The sequence below is a fragment of the Camarhynchus parvulus genome, unplaced genomic scaffold, assembly GCF_901933205.1.
Source record: "Camarhynchus parvulus unplaced genomic scaffold, STF_HiC, whole genome shotgun sequence".
In the NCBI taxonomy this organism is placed as follows: domain Eukaryota; kingdom Metazoa; phylum Chordata; class Aves; order Passeriformes; family Thraupidae; genus Camarhynchus; species Camarhynchus parvulus.
The window spans coordinates 983555-1003345 of NW_022148237.1; the positions used below are offsets into that span (position 1 = coordinate 983555).

General features: G+C 63.9%; 2 protein-coding genes across 2 annotated transcripts; both read right to left on the reverse strand.

Moving 5' to 3' along the window:
* Positions 1-796: 796 nt before the first annotated feature.
* Positions 797-9267, reverse strand: MBD1 (methyl-CpG binding domain protein 1). The gene is made up of 17 exons (XM_030969928.1): positions 9066-9267; positions 8210-8331; positions 7683-7797; positions 7087-7361; positions 6754-6839; positions 6302-6342; positions 6047-6196; positions 4603-4737; positions 4405-4452; positions 4241-4297; positions 4094-4162; positions 3222-3386; positions 2095-2205; positions 1942-2022; positions 1774-1860; positions 1603-1698; positions 797-1231 (listed from the first exon to the last, which is right to left on the reverse strand). Exons 1-17 carry the CDS (start codon positions 9072-9074, stop codon positions 797-799), a joined length of 2082 nt encoding a protein of 693 aa, XP_030825788.1. The 5' UTR covers positions 9075-9267.
* A 470-nt stretch (positions 9268-9737) lies between these two features.
* On the reverse strand, positions 9738-19312 carry CXXC1 (CXXC finger protein 1). Its single transcript, XM_030969960.1, is given in 17 exon segments — positions 9738-10016; positions 10514-10666; positions 10991-11087; positions 11323-11372; positions 11873-11983; positions 12678-12885; positions 13379-13511; positions 13514-13562; positions 14282-14389; positions 15357-15383; positions 15385-15507; positions 15993-16019; positions 16777-16932; positions 17585-17688; positions 18181-18281; positions 19055-19152; positions 19249-19312. Coding segments are annotated over 17 exon segments (1689 nt in total). The 5' UTR covers positions 19252-19312; the 3' UTR covers positions 9738-9875.
* Between the last annotated feature and the right edge of the window lie 479 nt (positions 19313-19791).

Here is a 19791-nt window from a genome sequence, read left to right on the forward strand (position 1 = left end):
CAGTGTCAAAAATAGAAGCTCTGGGGGGTGAGGGAGGGGCCCCAGTATGGCACTGGGGAAATGGGAGAACAAACAAACTCGGGGCCCCATAAACCTGATGTCCCCATAAACCTGGGGGGTGGGGGGCAAGCCCCCTCAAAGATGGGTGCTGAGAGCACCCCAATATCCCTGGGAAACCAAACAGGGGGAGTGGTACCAAACTGGGGACTCCCCCCCTCAAAATGCCACCGCTGGGGTCCCTCAGCCTTGCTGTGTCACTGGGGGAGGGGCGACCTGACACTGTGGGGAAGGGGGGCAGGGGTCCCCAAAATCGGGGTGTCACCCTGGGGTCCCCCTGAATCCCGACAATGGGGTCCTGGAGCCCCCAAACCTGGGGGGCACTCCAGAACCTCCCAGTGACTCTCAGGGGGTCCTGGGGTGCCAGTCCCACTCTGGGGACCCCCCCAATGCCCCTCCCCCGTTACACCCAAGGCTCCATCCCCAAATCCCACTCCCCAAAGGTGCAACACCCCATCCCTCCTCCCCACCACCCCCACATCCCCTAATTTTAGTTCCCCCCTCACTTTTAGGTCCCTCATTTTCCTCTCCCCCTCCCAATTTTATCCCCCCCCCCTCCCCATTTCCTCCACCCCAATTCCAGTTCAACCATCACTTCCCAACCCCCCCCCCAAAATTTTGCTTCCTTTCCCATTTCCCTTTTCCCTTCCCATCTACATCCCCCTCCCCACATTTTTCACCCCCATCCCCCTCAACTGCTCCCCCCCCACCCCAACAATCCCCACCTCCCCAAATCCCCTCAATGCCCCTCCCCCGCCAGCATTTGGCAGGGCCGGCAGCAGCGCCCCCCCCTCACCAGGACATGGCAGCGGGGGGCGGGGGGCCGGCCCGGGGGTCCCGGGCAGGGCCCGTAGGCCTCGAGATCGCAGAGCAGCTCCACCAGGTCCAGCACGGAGCGCAGGGGGGGGCGCCGGGCCAGCACCTCGTGCCCGGGGGGCACCGGGCGGCCTCGGGCCACCAGGACCCGGAAAGCCAAGCCCGGGTTGAGCAGCACGGCGGCCGCGGCCATGGAGGAGCGGGGGCAGCGCTGCACGAGGCGCAGCCCCCGCGCCGGGCACGGCCCGGGACCCCCGTCAGCCCCCACGACCCCCCAGTGAGCCGGGAGCGGAATCTCGGCCAGTTCCTCCAGGAAGGAGCCGGGCCAGAGCTGGGGAGCGGGGGGCAGCGGGAAGGGCTGCGGGGGAGAAGGGGTTAATGAGGTGGGGGGGACGCTTAGAGACCCCCAGGAACCCCCCAGGCAGCAGGAACCTCCTCCTTGTAAACCCCCCTGCTTGGAGAGCCTCCCAAAAAATCCAAAGGCCATGCCCAGAGTCCCTTCCCCAATTCACCAGGACCCCAAAACCCCCCCCCCACCCCCAAAAATTCCTTCCCCAACTCACCAAAACCCCCAAATCCCCCCTAAAGTTCCCATTTCTCAGACCTCTCTCCCCAGATTCCCTCTAAAGCCACCCCCAGGACACCCCAAACCGCTTCCCAAGACCCCTCAACACATCAAAAGCCCCCCCAGGACCCCCCCAAATCCTCTGACCCCGCCCTCGTCCTCACCACTCGGCTGCCGCCCTCCTCTTCCTCTTCTTCCTCCTCCTCCTCCTCACTCTCATCCAGCACCACCAGCTGGGCAGGGGGAGGTTGGGGGGGCACCTGGGGGTGAAGGCAGAGGCTCAGGACCCCCCCAAACCTCGGGAACCACCCCAAACCCCAGGGTCCCCCCCTTACCGGCACCAGGGACGCGCTGGGCTGGGGCTGCTCCTGCTTCACGCGGGGGGTGGCGGCGATCAGGACCCCCAAATCTCCCGGGGGGGGCTGGAAAAGGGGGGGGCAGGGGCGTTATGGGGGCCCAAGGCACCCCGAGGAGGCTCAGGGGGTCTTTGGGGTCCCACTCACCCTCTGGGGGGCGGCGCTGGGCTCCGGGGGGACCCCTTTGAGGCGGGGGGCCGAGGCGATGAGGAGCCCCAGGCGAGGGTTCTGGGGAGCAGGGGGGGTCACGGGGGGGTCCCAGGTGTCCAGGGGGGGTCCCAGGCAGCCGGGGGGTCTCACCTCGAGGCGGGGGAGGGGTCCTGTTTCCTCCTTGATGGGGCAGAGGCGCAGGGGGGGGCCCGGGAGGGGCCTGGGGCCGTTCTCAGCCCCCCCCAGCGGCTCCTCCTTCTCCTGTGGGGGAGGGGCAGGTCAGGGCAGCCAGGTGAGACCCCCACAATCCCCCCCAGGTATCCAGGAGGGACCCCCCCCCCCCCAAAAAAGGGACTCAGGTGTCTGCAGAGGACCCCCCCCCCACCCCACCTCATCGTGGGGAAACTGAGGCACACACAAGCCTTGGGGTCACAGGGGAGGGGACCGAGGCATCGGGGGGTCCCCAAAACCCCCCAGAGCCCCTCCTGCATGGGGAGGGGGGGCGTGGGGACACCTTGGTCCCCTCCCCTGACACCTGGGTCCCCCTGAGGGGGGAGGGTCCGTGCAGAGCAAAGCAGCAAAGCAAGCACAGCCAAGGGGGGGTGAGGGTCCCGTGGGGGTGGCAGGAGCATTTTGGGGTCCCCCCTGAGCAGAGGGGGGGTCCCGTTACCTTGCGGGGGGGGCGGGGCAGGCGGCGGCGGCTCCGGGCGGCGGGGGCCCCGGCGGGGCCGGCGGCGGGGCCTGGACAGGGGGAGGGGGCGGCCGCTCCAGGGGGGCCCCCAGCGACCCCCCCCCACCGGCAGCAGCCGCCTCTGCGCCAGGAGAGAGACCTCAGAGCGGGTGGGGCAGTTCCAAGGGGAGGGGGATGTGGATTTTGGGGGGGGGTACAAATGCAGGAAGAACCTCCCCATGTGGGCCTGGGCTGGCTGAGGGACCCCCACCCACAAAAGGGACCCAGGGTGAGCCCCCCAAAGCCAAGCAATGCAGGAAGGACCCAGGCGTCCGGGCAAGCCCCCCAGAAACCAGACCCAGGCGTCCAGGCGCCACCTGAGTGCCCACCAATCCACCCCCTCCCACCCCAAACTTGTCCATTCTGGTCCAAACTGGGCCGCACCCAGCGCCGGGGTGGCCGGGGCAGCCCAAACCTTGCGCGTGCCTCAGTTTCCCCAGCCGAAGGAGTCGGGTTGCTGAGGAAAGGGGGGTGGAGGGGATGGCTGGGGCTCGCTGGGAGGTTACTGGGAGGCACTGGGGGGGAGAAAGTGCTGGGGGGCACCCACCATGGCACAGCGCAGGCACTGCCTCCAGCGGCACTTCTGGCGCTTGAGGTTCTGCCCCCCAAATTTGGGCTTGTCCCGGCAGAAGTCGCAGCGGCCGCAGTCGGTCGGGCGCCGGCAGGCTGCGCACACCCCGCAGCGCCGGCTGGCCCGGCTCCGCACCCCCCGCTGCCGGCAGAGAGCGGCGTCACCCCCGCGTCCCCAACTGTCCCCAGGGCGCGCCGCATGGGGGGTACATCGGCCTGCCCGGTGTTAGTGTGGGAGCAGCTATTAGGAGCGTTACGGTAGATGCGGCGGTATTAGGGGTATTACGGCAGCCAGGCAGCAGCAGTGGGTTAGGCTGAGCATTCCAGTAGGAGCAGCTATTAGAGGCATTACGGCATTGAGCCCTGCTATTAGAGCCATTACGGTATCTGAGCCCCACTACTGGTACCTTGGGTCTTGCTATCCTGGAGCGGTTATTAGGAGAATTATGGTAACCAAACCCTGCTCTGAGGGGTTTTGGGGTACCTGAACCCCATTATCTGGGGCATTACAATGCCCCAACCCCACAGCCAGGGTTGCTCAGATCCCATCATCAGCTGTGAACAGTTTTTGGGGTGTCACAACGATCTGGTCCCAAAATTAGGGGCATTATGGTACTGGCGCCCCAATATTAGTGGGGTTTGAATGTGCTGAACCCCAATACTCGGTCTTGGAACAGCTCATAGGATCACTACGGTACCTGCACCCCAATACTGCCCCCTTTTCCAGGCCCCTATATTAAGGGCATTACGGCTTGCCCCCTGTCCCAATAGCTGCTCTGGGAGGGGCGTGGCCATTGATGGAGGGGCGGGGCTATGAGACAGGGGGCGGGACCAAGGCCTGTCACTCACCCCGCAGGGCCCAGGGGCCTTCGGGGGTCGCCCCGGCTTCTTCTTCTCCTTGCCCTTGTTCAGCAGCTTCTGGGAGGGAGGGGGGGTTTGTGGGGGGGGCTGGGGGTTCCAGGTGTGCCCAGGTGTGCCCAGGGGGGTCCCACTCACTCTGTGCCTGGCGCTGGAGGCATCGCTGGGCTCCCGCTCCACGAGAGGCTTCCACTTCTGAGGGCAGAAATGGAGTGAGGGGAGCACTTTGGGGGTCCCCCCTCCCCCGGAACACCCGGGGGTCTCCATTGTGCCACTGCCCCGTGTGGGGGTCCCGCACTCACCTCTGTCAGGGCCCGGGGGCTCTGCGGCTTCTTGGCCACCCTGGCTTTCTGGGGGAACACAGGGTGGGGGGTCAGCAGGGGACAACGGGTGGGGGACACACCAGGGCGGGCAGCGAGGAGGGGACAGCAGGGAGGTGCCAGGGAAGGTGGGGCATGGCAGGGGTGACATTGGGGGGGGCTCCGGGGGGACAGTCCCACCTTGGGGCGCAGGCAGCGGCGCCGCAGGCAGCGCCACTGGCGCTTGAGGCCGGGCTGCAGGCGCCGCAGGCAGATGCAGCAGCTGCCGCAGTCCTCGGTGCTCAGGCAGCCGGCGCAGGAACCGCAGCCCAGGCCCTGCAGGGACAAAACACAGGGAAATACGGGAAAACATGGGAAAATGTGGGATAACAAATATGGGCTAACGTGGGAAAATACAGGATAACAAATGTAGGATAACAAATATGGGCTAACGTGGGAAAATACAGGATAACAAATGTGGGATAACACTCGAGGGTGTAGGAGGATGTGGGTGAACGAGCAGCCACAGACAAAGGGATGGGGACAAGGGGACAGGGGGACGAGGCAGGAGCCACAGCCAAGGCCCTGCGGGGACACAGGGGTGGGGACACGGAGGTTACCTGGGAGAGCAGGGAAAACAGAAGGAAACAGGGGAAAATATGTGAAAACACGGGAAGAAAACACAGGAAAAACCACAGGAAAATAGGGAAAAACATGGGATAATATGGGATAACAAACATAGCAAAACACGGAGAAACAGAGGAAAATACAGTAAATATGGGATAATACACGGGAAATACAAGAAAACACGGGGAAATATGGGAAAATATAGGATAATATGGGATAACATGGGTGAATATAGGACATGGGAGGACGTGCCACCACAGACAAGGGACAGGGGGACAGAGGGACAGGAGCCACATCCAGGCCCTCCAGGAACATGGAATAATGTGGATACCAGGGAATAGAGTGGAATAACAGAAAGCAACGTGAGATAACAGGGATAAAATGTGATAACGTGCAATAATGTGGGGTATCAGTCACGCCAAGTAACACTGGTAATGGTAATTAACACAGGTTAATGTTAATTATCCTCAGACAAAGGGGAGGACGCAGAGGTGACACAGGAGGTGACAGTGACACAGGGAGGGTAACAGTGACACTGGGAGAGCGAGGATTACGGTGACACGACCGGGCTGACACTAATATGGGGGGGTGCTGGTGACATTTGGGGGTTGACAGTGACAATGGGGGGTGACGGTGACACTGGGAGAGGCAGGATTACGATGGCATGAAAGGGGTGACAATGACAACGGGGTGCTGGTGACACTGGGGAGGTGCTGGTGACACTGGGGGGGTGACAGTGACACTGGGACAGGGAGAATTACAGTGACATGAGGGGGGTGGCACTAACACGGAGGGGTACTGGTGACACTGGGGGGTGACAGCAACATGAAAGGGTGCTGGTGACACCAGGGGGGTGACAGTGACAAGGGGGTGCTGGTGACACTGGGGGGGTTGTTGGTGACACCGAGCGGGGTGACAGCGACAGGGGGGTTGTTGGTGACATTGGGGGAGTGTTGGTGACACTGGGGGGTGACAGTGACACCGCGGGGGTGACAGTGACACCGAGGGGCGCCGGTACCTTCTTGACAATGCGCAGGCAGCGGCGCAGGAGGCACTTGGGGGTCCGGCCGGGCCCGGAGGGGCCCCCGGGGGGGCTGCGGGCGCAGGCGCTGCAGATGCCACAGTCCTCGGGGATGCGACAGGCCTGGCACGTGCCACAGCCCACCCGCTGTGGGGAGGGGGTGTCAGGGCTCTGGGGGAGCCCCCAAACCCCCCCTGAGGGATTTGGGGAATGCCAGGGGCACCATTTCCCTCCCCTGAGGGATGGGGGTACCTTGTAGAATCGCTGCTCCCGGTTGAAGTCTCGTCTCTGGGCTGGGGGAGGTGGAGGAAGGGAGTCAGGGTCACCCCAACTTTCCTGGGATCCCCCCCTGACCCCCCTCCCAAACTCCTTCAGGCTCCCTTTCCCCCCAGAATGGTCCAGAACAGAGGGAAAAGGAGGCAGGGAAGAATCAGGGAGGAAGAGGAGGAACAGGAAGTTTCAGAGGAATAAAATTATAATTATGAGGCTGGAGAAATTCAAGGAATGATGATGATGATGGAGGAAAAAAACCTCAGGAAATGAAGGACAAGAAGAACAGGAAAATGAGGAAGATGATAAAACAGAAAAAGCCCTGAGAGAGCTGAGGAAGGTGGGAGAAAGACTCAGAGGATGAAGAGGACCACAAAGAGGATGAGGAGAAGCATGAAGAGGATGAGGAGGAGGGCACTGAGGCCGAAGCTCACCACGGCAGTCAGGGCAGAGCCAGCGGCAGCGGCGCTGGGGGGGCAGGGACACCCCTGGGAAGAGGCTCTGGCAGCCAGCACAAAGCCTGCAGAGGAGAGGGCGGCATTTTGGGGGGGGGCAAGGGGACCCCAACACCCCCACTGCCCCCCCAGATCCCACAGGCCCCCTGAGGGAAACCCCCCCACACTGAATTTCTCCCCCCAGGGACCCCAATCCCTCCCTCCTGGGGTCACCCCCGGCTCCTGGGACCCCGTCCCCACACCAAGAGCTCCAGGGCACACCCACCCCCACACCTGGAGGACCCCCAGGGACCCTCCCCCTCCCCCACTCACGCCACCACGCCATCCTGGGGGGGCTCCAGGGGCGGCCGCTTCCGGGTCCTGCGATGGGGGGGCTCCCTCAGGGGCGTGGCCACAGATGAAGAGGGCGTGGCCTGACTGGGGATGGGCGGGGCCTGATCTGATGAAGGTGGGGCTTTCTCGGTTTCAGCCCCGCCCACCTCCACCTCCACCTCCACCTCCTCCTCCTCCTCCTCTTCCTTTTTGATGATTTTGGGGGGATCTGGGAGGGGCCCAGCGGGCAGGTGCCATTTGGGGCTCTTTCTGGTCTGAAAAGCACAAAAACGGGGGGGTCACAAGGTGGAGGGAGAACCCCCTGTGACACCCCCCCCATTCCCACCTCAAAACCCCCATTACTGCTCCTCCCCAATTTAAGAATCCCTTTTTCTCCAAGCCCCCCCCCCCAAAATTTAGGTTCTTCTCAACCTCATTCAGAGGAGCCCCTTTTGCCCCATCTCTTTATTCCACCCCCAATTCCTTTTTTGTTATGGTGCTCCTCTCCCCAAGGAGAGCTCTCCAGATTTCCCTCTCCGAGGTTTTTTGGGATTTTTTGCCCCCTCCCGTGGTTTTTAGGGTCCCATCCCCCATACCCGGGTGGGGCTGGGTCGCTGCTGCCCCGATTTGAAGTCGAAGTTGCTCAGGTCGTGCCCGGGGCCCAGGAACCGCCGCAGCTCGATCTTACTGCGGAACTTCTGCCCTGTGGGGCTGCCGGGGGTTCGGGTCAGACGGGCTCCAAAATCCCCAGGAACGGCCCCAAAACCCCACGGGGACCGCTGAGCCTGGGGGAGCCCCCAAATGCCAAAGGGAGAATGGGAAAGGGGGACCAAACAGAGCTCAGGGGACACCAAAACTCTCAAAAAGTAACCCCCGAGCCCCAAAATAGCCTGGAAGAATTGGAGGGGACTGGGAATATTTGGGGAAAGAGGCATTGAGGTGGCCCAGGGGAGATCCTGGAGAGGGGCTCTGAAATCCCCCATGAAACACCACTGGGGGGGAGGGAGAAGGCCCCAAATGGACACGGGATGGGGTCTAGGAGGGGGAAAGGGCAGAGCCGGCCCCACCCGCGGTCCCGTGGGGGTGGGAAGGGGGCGCTGGGGGTTTTTGGGGAGGGGGGCACCTCCTGTAGTAGGTGTCGCTGCGGCCGCTGGTGGCCCCGGATTTCCGAAAAGCTTCGCGGCGCTGCCAGCCCGGGCCCAGCGCCGGGCACTCGGCCCAGCCCTCCGCCATCCTGCGGGGGGGCTGAGAGCCCCGGGGACAGGGTGGCGAGGGGGTCACGACCGGCCCCGAGAGCCCGCACAGCCCCCGGACCCCGCCCCCAAACACAGCCGGGCCACGCCCCCTCCCCACGTGACTCCATCCTCCCTTCCCCCACCGCCAGGGCCCCCCCTCCCCCACACAAACACAGCTCCGAGTCCGCCCCTCCCCCGCAAGGACACCCCCAAAAGTGCCCCGGCGTTCCGCCCCCACCCCAAACCGTCCCTTCCCCTCACAAACTGCCCCTCCCGCTCAGAAACAACCCCAAAACTGCCCCTTCCCCTCAGAAACTGCCCCTTCCCCTCACAAACAACCCCCAAAACTGCCCCTCCCCCTCACAAGCTGACCCTCCCCCTCCCAAACTGCCCCAAAACTGCCCTTCCCCCTCACAAACTGCCCTCGAACCGCCCCTCTCCCTCCCAAACTGCCCCCAAACTGCCCCTCCCCCTCAGAAACAACCCCAAAACTGCCCCTGCCGCCCCTCACAAACTGCCCCTGCCCCTCACAAACTCCCCCTTCCCCTCACAAACTGCCCCCAAACTCCCCCTCCCTCTCCCAGCCCCCTCCCTGACGCCCCTTCCCCCTCACGATTCCCCCCAGCCGCCCCCCCCCCTCACGGCCCGCCCGTCCCCACCGGCCGCGTCTCCCCGTTCGGATCCCTCTCGCTCCCCGCTCCTCGCTCAACCCCGCTGCGGTCCCGCACCCCCCCGGCCCCTCACCGTTCCCATCCGCCCCCGCCTGTGGCGCAGCTCTTCCTCTTCCTCCTCCTCTTCCTCCTCCTCTTCCTCCGGCGACGCCGCGAGGCCGCGGGGGGCGGAGGGGGCGGGGCCCCACGGCGGAAGCGGAAACGCCGGGCGGGAAAAGCAGTGGGAGGAGGCTGCGGGCCACGTGAAGAAGACTGGACCAATGAGAAAAGGGAAAGACAGGGAGGGGCGGGGCGATACGCGAGCTGTGGAGAGGGGGAGGCACGTGACTGCGAGACACGTGACGCCAGGGGGAGGGAATATGTTAATGAAGCTTCCATGTGGGCGTGGCTATGCTAATGAGCCCGGAGCATTCCCCTAGGGCTCATTTGAGCCCTTTCCCCTAACCACGACCCCCCGGACCCCCCCCAAAGGACCCCCCAAAACAGCCAGGGACCCCTCCCAGCCCCCCCATGGACGCTGCTCCCATTTCCAGCCCCCCCCACCCCTAAGGACCCCCCCAACCTTCTCAGGACCCCCCTCAGGTGCCCCTAAAGCCAGAGAAGGGATCCCCACAGCCTCTGCAGGGTCTGGAGTGGTACCAGAAACTGCGGGCTCCTGAAATTCCCCCAAAAGGCACCCCCAGGAGTCCAGAGACCTCACAGAAGCCGCCCCTATATCCCACAAACCCCACCGACAGCCCAGGGACACCCCCAGACTCCTTTTGCACACCCAGTTTATTTGGAGACGGGGAGCACCCAGGAACCAGGGGCGGGGGGATGTGGGGAGGGCTCTGGGGGGTTTGGGGGCTCCAGGGGCGGTCAGTGGCCCGAGGCAGGCCCGTGGTCAGCGGTCCGAGCGCAGGTCCGTGGTCAGAGGGTCGTGCTGGATGGTTTGGTGCAGCATCAGCGCCAGCAGCCCCGCCCGGTTCGTCATGGCCGCCCGCACATTGCGCTCCTGCTCAAACAGCTCGTCCAGCTTGTACCACTGTGGGGACAGGAGGTAAAGCTCAAAACAGCTCGTCCAGCTTGTACCACTGTGGGGACAGGGACAGGGACAGTGACACACAGCTCGTCCAGCTTGTACCACTGCGGGGACAGGGACAGGGACAGGGACAGGGACACACAGCTCGTCCAGCTTGTACCACTGCAGGGACAGGGACAGCGACAGTGTGGGGACAGTGTGGGGACAGGGACAGTGTGAGGACAGAGACAGCGTGGGGACAGGGACACTGTCCTGCTCAAGCAGCTAGTCCAGTTTGTACCACTGCAGGGGACAGGGACAGCATGGGGACAGCATGGGGACAGCAACTGGGACAGTGTGGGGACAGGGACAGGGTGGGGACAGAGACAGGGATAGCATGGGGACAGAGACAGCATGGGGACAGGGACAGCGTGCAGACAGTGTGGGGACAAGGACAGAGACACCAAGGGGACTCGGAGCAGCGTGGGGACACTTTGGGGACGCTGAGCGGTGGCACCCACCACGCGGACGCGCTCCAGGTCCACCTCGGCGCGGCGCAGCTTCTCCCAGCAGTAGTGACGGTGGCACTTGCGCTTGGGGACGCGGCAGAAGTCCCCGGTCAGCTCGAAGACGTCGCGCACCAGAGGACACCCGCACACCTCATCCGCGGGCACCTGGGCGGGCACGGGGTCAGCGCCGGGCTGGGGACACCCTGAGCCCCTCTGCCACCTCCACGGCCACCCTGGGGTCCTGGCAGTGTCCTGGGCACTGCCCCTGTCCTGTCCCTCATGTCCACCTCGGGGTCCTGGGAGTGCTCAGCGCACAGATCCCCTCAATTCCACCCCAAAACCTCATTCTGTGCCCACTTTGGGGTCCCAGGACTGTCCTGGGCACTGCCCCCACCCCCCAAAGTCTTCTCCATGCCCACCTTGGGGTCCTGGGAGTGCTCAGGGCACAGATCCCCTCAATTCCACCCCAAATTCTCATTCTGTGCCCACCTTGGGGTCCCGGGAGTGCTCGGGGCACAGCACCTGCAGCCTCTTGCAGTAGGTTTTGCTCTGGGGGTTGTAAACGTCACAGAACAGCCGGGTGGCCCTGGGGGGACACAAGAGGTGTCCTGGGGTGGGGGGACAGGGGGCTGAGAGACCCCCCCCCCGGACAGCCACAACCCCCCCTCAAACTCCCCTCGGTGACATCCCCACCCCAAAAAGCCTCCCCTGGGTGCTGCCCCTCCCTTCCCAGGAGGATTTAGGGGTCTGGGGTGCCCCCCCCCCCCAGAAAGCCCCCCTAGGGTGTCCTTCCCCCCACCCAGAGCCCCCTCCCCACTCACCCCTCGATGCGGGTGGGGTACATGGACCCGAAGGACGTTTGGCTCTCGTACTGCAATGGGGTGGGAAGGGGGGGGTCAAAAGGGGGGCAGGGATGGGACCCCCGAGCCCCCTTGGGGGCCCTAAGGACCCCCAGCCCCTATAGAGCCCCCCCCGAGCCCTCCCACAGGGTCCCCATGGCCCCCCAGCCCTTATAAAGCCCCTCCCCATGAGACCCCACAGAACCCCCAGCCCCTACTGAGTTCCCACCATGTCCCTACAGCCCCCCCACACCCTAAAGAGACCCCTGAAGTTCCTTCACAGGATCCCCCCAGCCCCCCCAAGCTGAGGAAAGGGATCCCCGTGGCCACTGCAGGATGTGGGGAGGGTGCCCAGCCCTGGGAGCTCCCAAAGTTCCCCTAAAAGGATCCCCCAGAAGATCCCACAGGAGCCCGGAGAGTCCCATGGATGATCCCACAGCAGCCCAGAAAGTGCCACAGATGATCCCACAGACCCCAGAGATGATCCCAAAGACCCCAGGAACCCAGAGGTGCCCCCAGAGCCCGGGCTCACCTTGGCGTAGCAGCGCTCCATGTGCCGCAGGGCCACCTTGGGGTTGATGGGGTGGCCACAGGACACGCAGAAGATCTGCAGGTCCGTGTCCTCGCTGTCCCCCTCCGTGCTCTGGGGGGACAGCGGGGTCAGGGGGTCCACAGAGGCACCCAGGGATTGGGGGGACACGAGGTTAGGGGGCTCCAGGGGCACCCAGGTGTTCCAGGGAGGGGTTTGGGGGGGACCCTGGTGTCCACTGGGGGACCCAGGACAGGGCTCAGGGGGGGATTCAGAGATTTGGGGGATGCTCAGGGGGGACCCAGAATGGGGAGAATGAAAGGGTTTTGGGGCATCCCAAGAGGGACCCAGAATGGGGGGAATTAAAGGGTTTTGGGGGTACCCAGGATGGACCCAGGGATTTTGGAGGGGACCCAGAGAAAGGCGGTAAGGGGGGGACTCGATGGGTTTGGGGGCACCCAGGAGTCCATGAAGGATCAGGAGGGATCTCAGGAGGGACCCAGAACTAGGAGAATTAAAGGATTTGGGGATCCCCAGATCTCCAGGAGCTGTGTGTGGGTACCAGAGGAGCAGAGGGGTCTCAAGAGGAACCCAGAATGGGGAGAATTAAAAGATTTGGGGGCACCCAGGTGTCCATGAAGAACCAAAGGGGATCTCAAGAGGGACCCACAACAGGGAGAATTAAACGGTTTGGGGGGACCCAGGAGTCCACGAAGGACCAAGGGGGATCTCAAGAGAGACCCAAAATAGGGAGAATTAAGGCATTTTTGGGGTCCCCAGCCCTCTGTGAGCCCCGGGGGGTGCCCACCTCCTCGTCCTCACGGGGCGGGTGCCCCTTGGCGCGGGCGATGAGCCCCTCGAGCTCGTGGAAGCGCCGCTCCATCTCCTGCAGCCGCAGCCGCGCCTGGTGCTGCTCGCGCCGGATGCGCTCCAGCAGCCGCTTGCCGTGCTCCTCCGCCACGCACGGGCTCTGCTGCCACTGCTGGATCCGCTGCGGCAGGATCTCGTAGATCCGGCTGGGATCGGGGTGGGGAAAGGGTTAATGGGGGCTCCAGGATCCCTGGGATCCACTGAGGCAGGATCTCTATATATAACTGGATTATACTGGTCTGTATGGGTTTAAACTGGTCTATATCAGTCTGTACCATTCTGTACTGGTTTATACTGGTCTATCCTGGTTTGCACCAGTCTGTACAGAGAATTATTGGTTTATAGTGCTCTGTGCCATTCTGTACTGGTTCATACTGGTCTGTACCATTCTGTACTGGTTCATACTGGGCTGTGCCATTGTGGACTGGTTTATATGGGTCTGTGCCATTCTGTACTGGTTTATACTGGTCTATACCACCCTGTACCATTCTGTACTGGTCTATACCAGTCAGTACCATTCTGTACCAGTTTATGCCAGTCCATACCAGCCTGTCCTCTCCCGCACTGGTTCATACTGGTCTATACCAGTCAATACTGTTCTGTACTGGTTTATACTGGTCCGTACTGGTGGGTACTCACTTGGCAGCCAGTTTGATGCCGCAGGCCTCGCTGCAGTACTTGGAGGGCGGGCGCTCGGGGCGGGTGCAGCCGGGGCCCAGGCACTGGCCCAGCCCCGGGGGTCGGCGTCGGGCGTCGCGCTCGGGTGCCCGCGGCGCTCACGGTGCCGCGCCCGCTGCCGGTGCCGCTTGTAGCGCTCCTCCTTCTGCACCAGTTAGCACCGGTTAGCACCAGTAACCTCCCAGTAATCACCCAGTGACCTCCCAGTAACCACCACTCATAGACCAGTAACCTCCCAGTAATCACCCAGTGACCTCCCAGTAATCACCCAGTAACCTCCCAGTAACCACCACTCATAGACCAGTAACCTCCCAGTAATCAGTGCTCATAGCCCAGCGCTGCCAGTGCCGTTTGTAACGCTCCTCCTTCTGCACCAGTAACCTCCAGTTAGCATCAACTGCCTCCCAGCAACCTCCCAATAACCTCCCAGTAACCACCACTCACAGCCCAGCACTGCCAGTGCTGTGCCCGCTGCCGGTGCCGCTTGTAGCGCTCCTCCTTCCGCACCAGTCAGCACCAGTAACTTCCCAGTAATCACCCAGTAACCACCACTCATAGACCAGTAACCTCCCAGTAATCAGTGCTCATAGCCCGGCACTGCCAGTGCTGCTTGCAGCGCTCCTCCTTCCGCACCAGTCAGCACCAGTGAGCACCAGTAACCACCCAGAACCCTCCCAGTACCTCCCAGCAGCTCCCAGCGCTCATTCCGCCACTCCTCCTCCCACACCAGCGAGCACCAGTAACCACCCAGTAACCACCACCCGTAACCCAGCAACCACCCAGAGCCCTCCCAGCAACCCCTGGAACCTCCCAGTAACCCCCAGTAGCTCCCAGTAACCCCCAGTAGCTCCCGGTGCCCCTCACCTTCTTGTCGGATTTCTTCTCGCGGCGTTTGACGTGTTTGACCTTCACGGCGCGTTTGCGCAGGACGGGGTCCAGGAATGGCGCGTCCTCGGCGTCACTGAGCCAGGGCTGGCAGGACCAGGGACACGTGGGGACACGTGGGGACACGTGGGGACACGTGGGGTGACGTCCCCCATGCGTCTCAGAGCGTGGCCCGTGAAGGGACACGAGGGGACAAGGTGGCCTGAGGTGCCTCAGGCGCGTGGCCCGGTGTGGGGACGCCCCGGGACACGCTGGGGACACGCAGGGACACGCCTGACACGCCTCAGAGCGCCATGGGGACATGTCCTGATGTGCCAGGACATGTTGAGGACATTTGAGGACCCCGCCTCAGGGCACAGCCTGGTGTGGGGACATGCCAGGACATGCTTGGGGACATTTGGGGACACGCCTCAGAGCACAGTCCAAGGGGAGACATTTGGGGACACGCCCTGACAGGGACCAAGGACACGTCCTGATACACCTGAAGCTCACCTTGACACACAAAACCACCTCTGAACAGCCTAAACCAGGCCTAAACAGCTTAAACCAGGCCTAAACAGCTTAAACCAGGCCCTGATGGGCAAAAACCTCCTTCAAATCTGTTCCTGTGCTATTTAGGGGGGTATTTGGGGTGCCTGGTGGGTTTTGGGATGCCCAGGGGGGAATAGTGAGGGTCCCCAGGGCAGTATTTGGGGTCCTGGGAGGGCAGTTTTGGGGTGCCAGGGGGGCAGTTTTGGGGTCCCGGGGCAGTTCTGAGGTGCCAGGGCAATTCAGGGGTCCCAGTGGGGGCAGTTTTTGGAGTCCTGGGGGGCAGTTTTTGGGGTCCCAGTGGGGGCAGTTTTAGGGTCCCGGGTGGGCAGTTTTTGGGTCCCAGTGGGGGCAGTTTTTGGGGTCCCAATGGGGGCAGTTTTTGGGGTCCCGGGGGGCAGTTTTTGGGGTCCCAGGGGGGCAGATTTTGGGGTCCCGGGGGGGCAGTTTTTGGGGTCCCGGGGGGCAGTTTTGGGGTCCCGGGGGGCAGTTTTGGGGTCCCGGGGGGCAGTTTTTGGGGGCTCACCAGGCCGTGCTCGTCGAAGGCGCCGGCGCCAGAGCTCCTGGTAGAGCCGGGGGTCGAGGGGCAGCTCCTCATCCGAGAGGCTCTCGGGGGGCCCCGGCCCCCCCAGCTGCGCCTTCAGCAGCTCCAGGTCCCCCTCACGCCCCCGGGCCAGCTGGGGGTGGGGGGTCAACACTGCCAGGGACCCCCGGGACCCCCACATGGCCCCCCTGGGACCCCCCCGGGACGCCCCCCATCCTTGGGACCCCCCTGGGCTCCCCTTTTACACCTGTGCCAGCTGCAGGGGGGGGTCAGCATGGCCAGAGACCCCCGGGACCCCCCCCATGGCACCCCCAGGATGCCCCCATCAGTTGGGGGTGGGTCAGCACCCACCAGGGACCCCCAGGACCTCCATGGCACCCCTGGGACCCCTCAGGACCCCCTCATGGCACCCCCAGGATCCCCCTGCACCAACTGGGGGGGATCAGCACCTTCCTGGGCACCCCCACCCCCTGTACCTGTGAGCCCCCCCCACCCCAAGAGCAATGAGGGTTTTGGGGTGCCCCTCCCCCCACAGCCAGGCCTGGCCCCTCCCCCACACGGGAAAGGGGGGGGTCTGGGGTCCCCCTTTGCCCTCCCCCCAGAGCCCCAGGGACTCACCGAGGTGGGGAAGTACTTGTAGGACTCCTGTGGGGACACAGAGGGGACACGTCAGGGACAGCGCGGTGACAGAGGGACGGAGGACATGGGGACACAGGGACATGGCACAGTGAGGGACACAAGACCTCTTGGAAACGTGTCAGGGACGCAGGATAGGGTGACACAGCCGCGGGGACACAGGGACGTAGGACAGGGACACACAGGGGCATGGGACACTTGGGGACACATCAGGGACACAATGACAGAGTGACACACAGATATGGGATATGAGCATCCAGTGAGACAGAGTGACACGGGACACTTGGGGACATAAGAGACACTGGGGACATGTCAGGGTGACACAGGGACACACACAGCAGCTCGCTGGGGACACAGAACACGTGAGGAACGGGGGGACATGGGGATGTGCCAGGAGTGTGACGCACCAGGGACGTGGCACGAGGTGACAAAGAGACACGAGGACACGGCGAGACGGTGACAAAGGATGTGTCACAACACGAGACGCGATGAGCAAGGGACGCAGTGACAGAGGGACACGGGACAGGGGGACAAAGGGACACGAGGCGGTGACAGAGGCCACACAACAGGGACAAAGCCACAAAGAGCCACACTGGGGACACACTGGGGACACATTGGGGACACATTGGGGACACACCAAGGCCCCCAGCCCTGAGAGGCACTGAGGCCCCGCCACACGGGGGACACACCCCACTCCCAACACACACCAAGGACACGCTGGGGACACACTGGGGACACGCTGGGGACACGCCAGGTGCCCGCTCACCCGCGCCCGCAGCTGGCACTGCCGCAGCCGGCACTTCTGGCGGATCTTGTTGGGGCCCCCGAATTTCTTCATGTCCCGGCAGAAGTCGCACTGCCCGCAGTCCTCGGGGCGCCGGCACGCCTCGCACTCGCCACACATGCGGGCCGAGCGCTTGATCTGGGGTCAGGCACCCCAAAAACGGGGTCAGGCACCCCGAAAATGGGGTCAGACACACCAAAAATGGGGTCAGACACACCAAAAATGGGGTCAGACAGCCCAAATCCCACCAGGGACGCCCAAAATCCCACCAGGGACACCCCCACCTTGCACTCACCACACATGCGGGCCGAGCGCTTGATCTGGGGTCAGACACCCCAAAAATGGGGTCAGGCACCCCGAAAACGGGGTCAGGTAATCCAAAAATGGGACCAGGTACCCCAAAAATGGGATCCGGCACCCCAAACATGGGATCAGGCACACCAAAAATGGGGTCAGGCACCCCAAATCCCACCAGGGACACCCCAAATCCCACCAGGGACACCCCCACCTTGCACTCCCCAAATGCAGGCTGAGTGCTTGGTCTGGGGTCAGACACCCCAAAAATCCACCCCAAAACACACCCAGGGACACCCCAAAACCCGAGCTGGGAGGGATCCCAGGCACCCAGGGAGGGTCAGGGGTCCCCCAAATCTCCCCCAAAGCACCCCCCAGCCCCCTGGTGCCCCCCAAATCCTCATCCCAAGGGACTCAGGCACCTCCCAGCCTCCCCCCGGAATTGGGGTGTCCCCCTTTGTGGGGTCCCCACGCCCCCGACCCCCCCAGAGCCCACCTTGGCAGCCCGGCCCTGCTCCAGCTCCTGCCCCTTGGCCCCCTCGTGCTCCTTCTCCCGCCACTTCTTGTGCCGGTACCGGATCTCCAGGGATGGGTCCTTCTCTGAGGGGGGGTCACAGAGGGGTCAGGGGTCCTCCACCGGGGACACCCCAAAAACGGGGTCAGGCACCCCAAGAATGGGGTCAGGCATCCCAAATCCCACCAGGGACACCCCCACCTCGCACTCGCTGCACATGCAGGCTGAGCACTTGATCTGATGTCAGGCACCCCAAAAACTACCCAGAGCCCCCAAAAAAACCACCCAGACGCCCCAGGTGTCCCTGGAACCCCCCCAAACCAGCCCCCCAGCCCCTCTCACTGCGGCCCAACACTCCCAGATGGCTCCCCAGAGCCCCCCAAAGCCCCCCAAGCCCTCCCAGAGCCCCCAGCCCCTCTCACTGCTGCATGGCCACTCCTGCCTGGACCCCCAAAGCCCTCCCAGAGCCCTTCAAAGCCCCCTGGAGCCCCCAGCCCCTCTCACCGTGGCACTGCCACTGCTGGCTGGCCCCCCCGAGCCCCTGCAGAGCCCTCCCGAGCCCCCCCAGCCCCTCTCACCGCGGCACTGCCGGCAGTACCACTCGCGGATGGCCTTGGCCATGCGCTCGGTGATGTTGATGCAGTCCCCATGGAACCACTCGTTGCAGTTGTCGCAGCCGCTGCGAGACGGGGTGGGGGGACACCGAGACCCTCAGCCGGGCGCCCCCAAAGCCCCCCGGGGGGGATTCTGCACCACTCCCCGCTTCAAGGGACCCCCAAAGCCCCGACAAGGGGACCCCGCGCCCCTCCCTGCTTCAAGGGATCCCCTCCAACACCCCCAGGGGCCAACACAAGCCGGGACCCCCCAGCTCCCACCCTGAGAGGCACCCGGGACCCCCAGCCCTGTGTCCCCCTGCTGCTGGCCCCTCAGATCTGCTGCGACCCCCCAGACCCTCCCCCTCACATCCTGAAGCAGGTGGGGACCCCCCAGACCCCCCTACTCCCCCTCAAATCCTGAAGCTGTTTGGGACCCCCCAGACCCTCACCCACATCCCGAACCAGTTGGGGACCCCGATCCCCCGTTCCCCCTCACATCATGAAGCAGTTGGGGACCCCCCTACTCCCCCTCAAATCCTGAAGCTGTTTGGGACCCCCAGACCCTCACCCACATCCCGAACCAGTTGGGGACCCCGATCCCCCGTTCCCCCTCACATCATGAAGCAGTTGGGGACCCCCCAGACCCCCCCTCACATCCTGAAGCTGTTTGGGACCCTTCAGACCCTCACCCACATCCTGACACAACTGAGGACACCAATCCCCCCGTTCTCCCTCGCATCCCGAAGCAGTTGAGGACCCCCAGACCCCCCCTCACATCCTGAAGTACTTGGGGACCCCCCCAGACCCCCCCCCCCACATCCTGAAGCAGCTGGGGACCCCCAGACCCCCCCCTCACATCATGAAGCAGTTGATGTCCGGCTTGCGGCACACGCAATAAACCGGCGCGTTCTCCTCCCCTCCCGGGGCCGCCTCCGCGTCCGAGAATTCGCTGTCCTGAGGGGGTAACGGCGGGGAGTGTCAGCGCCTGGGGGGTCCCCCGGACACCGCGGACCCCCTGAGGCCCCCACACACCCCCGGTTCCTCCCCCACCATCGCTGCCGCCGCCTCCGAGGGACGCTCCCGGCTAGGCCCAACCGCGGCCGGAAGCGGGGGCGTGTCCAACTTCCGCTTCCTGATTAGGGCGCGCCCGCCTACAGCATGGCGGCGGCCTGGAGAGCAATGGCGGCGGCCATGAGGGGCCGCCATGTTTGGGGGAAGTGTCACCGTGGCCGCAAAGAGACGCCTGAGAGAGACAGCAGTGGTGGCAGAACGTTTATTGGAGACATGGGGGACATCGGGATGTGAGGGGACATGGGGGGACATGAGGGGACCCGGGGGTCATGGGGGACATTGCGGGGGGCACATGGGGAAATGGGGGACATTGGGGATGTGAGGGGACATGGGGGACATTGGGGGAATATGGGGGGGGAAGTGGAGACATGGGGACATTGGGATGTGAGGGGACATGGGGGACACATGGGGACCTGGGGGGACATGGTGGGGAGAACAACAGGTAATGGGGGACATGAGAACATGGCAGGACGCAGGTGGCCCGCAGGTGACACACAGAGGTGTCACACAGGTGCCACAGGT